The sequence below is a fragment of the Fukomys damarensis genome, unplaced genomic scaffold (genome assembly GCF_012274545.1).
Source record: "Fukomys damarensis isolate Sample0158 unplaced genomic scaffold, DMR_v1.0_HiC HiC_scaffold_14, whole genome shotgun sequence".
Taxonomy (NCBI): domain Eukaryota; kingdom Metazoa; phylum Chordata; class Mammalia; order Rodentia; family Bathyergidae; genus Fukomys; species Fukomys damarensis.
The window spans coordinates 537,649-540,290 of NW_022900926.1; the positions used below are offsets into that span (position 1 = coordinate 537,649).

The following is a 2,642-nucleotide window of genomic DNA, read 5'->3' on the forward strand; positions in this document are numbered from 1 at the left end:
CGCAGGTAAGCGGGGTGAGGGGACGGAGGGGCGGCGCGTGGGCGGCAGTGCCAGCGGACCTGGCCCCTGCCAGACGCAGCTGCTACCAAAGCAGCACCCGCCAGGCCCCTGAGGGCTCCGGAGGGCTTTTTCAGAAGATGAATTGTAGTGTAAAACGTCTAGCGCTGCGCTGTCCTGTCCTGTCCTCTGGCCGCTGAGCCCATAGGTGAGGAGGGTGACACAAGATGATGCTTAGGGGCTCCCAGACCACAGGTCCACCTCACGTGTAATTTACTGGGTTAAAATGTATTGCCTAATTTTTCACCGGTTTCCTTTTACGGTTTTTCAGTGCGGCATCGGAAAATTTAAATTAAACCTCTATGGGGATAGCGCTGACCCACAGCCCCGCTGAGTCTGTTTAAAGTTCTCTGTGACTTCTGGACTCACCAGGGACCTTCATGGGCTTCTTGTATCAGCTTTATTGCCAAACTAAATAGGCCTCTCAGATGTGAAATTTAAAGAATATGGCTTTAACAGTCATGCGCTAAGTGCTCAGTCTCTGGCTTCAAGAGTTGAATTTGAGTGGTATATTCTGAGACGTGCCGCTGTTTTATGTGCTTTATTTTTAAGGTAAAGGAAAAAATAATTCTGATAAATGAGTGGTCACCACACCCCTACTTCAGGTGCAGATTTGACTTTGGGTTGCTTTGCTTTTATTGTCGTTCACACAGTCACCCATTACTGTACTTTGACAGCAGGACAGGGGTGTTTGTCTCTCTCTTTCCTTAAATATCTTGTGCCCTCCCTCCCACCCCTTCTACCCCCCTCTCTCCTCCTCTCCCTTTGTCTCTCTCTTCCTCTGTCCCTTTTATCTTTGTTTCCAGGTTTGCAGCTTCAGGACAAAAGCAAGGATCTGTACTGGTTTTAGACAGCCCGCTTCTCCCCTAGGTGTCTGCGCAGTGCACGTAGTGGCACCCAGAGTGATGTGCAGTGGGTTTGTAACAGCTTCTGATCTTGGTTTGCAGCTCGCCGCTACTCGCTCTGTGGTACACCCCTTCTGAGCTGATCGCTGGCCAGGTTTCCCCTTTCCTGTCCTTCCAACAGCCTGGAGGCTCCGGGAAGGCAGAGACTTCAAACTTCTTGGTGTTCTGGGAAAACCAAAAACCACATGTACAGAAATGTCATCCAGAATTAATCTCCTCTGTCAAAGGGACAGACCCAGAGACTCTGCACCTGTTGAATGACTTTGGCCAAATCACTGGAAGTATCTGGTGAAGTTGCTCAGTCAGGTGATAGGTGTCGTCAGATTCTTGGAATGGGGGAAAGAAAGACCTTTCCGAATGAGTATTTTTATGCTGATGTGAAGTATGTCATTGTGTAGTGTGATCACAGCACTCCTGATGTCGGTCCCCTCAGATTCCCTGTATCTGCAGCACAACTGTGTAGAGAAGTGTGAAGAAGCCACTTCCTTCTCCCTCAGGCCCAGCCTCGGGCTCGCTCCACCCCTCCGCCTCACAACACCCACTCCTGACAAAGTTGGACTTTCTCCTCAGACTGTGAACGCCTCAGCCTCGAAGTGAGTGGCGGGGGCTGATCGGGAACCACCTGCCCAGGCTGTTGAAATGCAGCTGTTGTCAGACAACTGTTGAAAACTCCAGAAATACATCGCCAAGGTGGCACTTCCAGTGTGTGGCAGGACAATTGCAGTTGCACCGGATATATTTTATATATATGTACATATATCATCTTTTTTATAAGGAACATTTTACAATGAAAGAAGAAACCCTGCTCTGCCTTCTCTCCCACAAACCCCGGCCCTCCTCTCTCCTCTGGATGCGGAACACAGAGACCCAGCGGTCTCCCTGGAGAGGACTAGGAATCCACAGGGGAGGCACATCCCTGGAGTCAGCAGCACTTCCTAGCTCCTTTCCGGTTGCTATTGGTCGCTTTTGTGTTGGGACAGGGGAAGGGGTGTGTGCCTGGACAAAGCTGAAGATGATGAGGAAGAAGAAACAGACATTAAAGATGTCTGTTACTGTAAGTTCACTGTGTTGTTTCGTAAGAAGATAAAGGTCACAGTTTTCCTTTAGTAAAATAAAATCACGTTTAGTATTGTGATCTGATGTTAGCAGTGTTGGTGGAAGCCTAAGCCCGCGTGGCTGTCTTTGCAGTGCTACTGGGCTGTGAAGTCTGTTAACCCCTTTTCCCTCACATCAAACCCAGGCATGAGAAGTGTGGTCCCGTTTTACAGATGAGCAGACCATGGCTACAAACCAGAGCTTTGCTGTTAGCATCCTGGGGCTCAGGAGCAGCCCTCCTAGACCACTTCAGCTCCGTCAGGCACACACACGGGTTATTTTCCAGAAGGGAAGGACTATTGCTTCATACGTTCTACACTTCTAAGATAGTGGAATCACTGATTAAAAGTGATTCTGAAATATTGGTTATTTTATATTCTACTAAGCTATGTTAAGAAACCAAATCTGGTAGGCAAAAAAAGAGAGATTATTGCAGTCTTTCTCTCTCCTTTTTCTCTTGATGCCAGAGTTGTTTGTGAACTTTCATTAAAGAACCCAGGAGAGCCGGGGATTTAGCTCAGTGGTTCTGCCACCTGCCTCCCAAGCACAAGGACCTGAGTTCGATCCCTGGTACCAAAAAAAAAA

At 48.5% G+C, this 2,642-nt stretch overlaps 1 protein-coding gene across 1 annotated transcript in view; it reads left to right on the forward strand.

Annotated features, from left to right (window-relative positions):
- Vgll2 (vestigial like family member 2) overlaps positions 1 to 2,069 on the forward strand; it is a 9,051-nt gene extending 6,982 nt beyond the window's left edge. Inside the window, exons 2-3 of the mRNA XM_033763481.1 lie at positions 1,396 to 1,555; positions 1,943 to 2,069. Coding sequence (XP_033619372.1) covers positions 1,396 to 1,555; positions 1,943 to 2,069 — 287 coding nt within the window. The remainder of the gene's footprint in view (positions 1 to 1,395; positions 1,556 to 1,942) is intronic.
- The last annotated feature ends 573 nt before the right edge of the window (positions 2,070 to 2,642 follow it).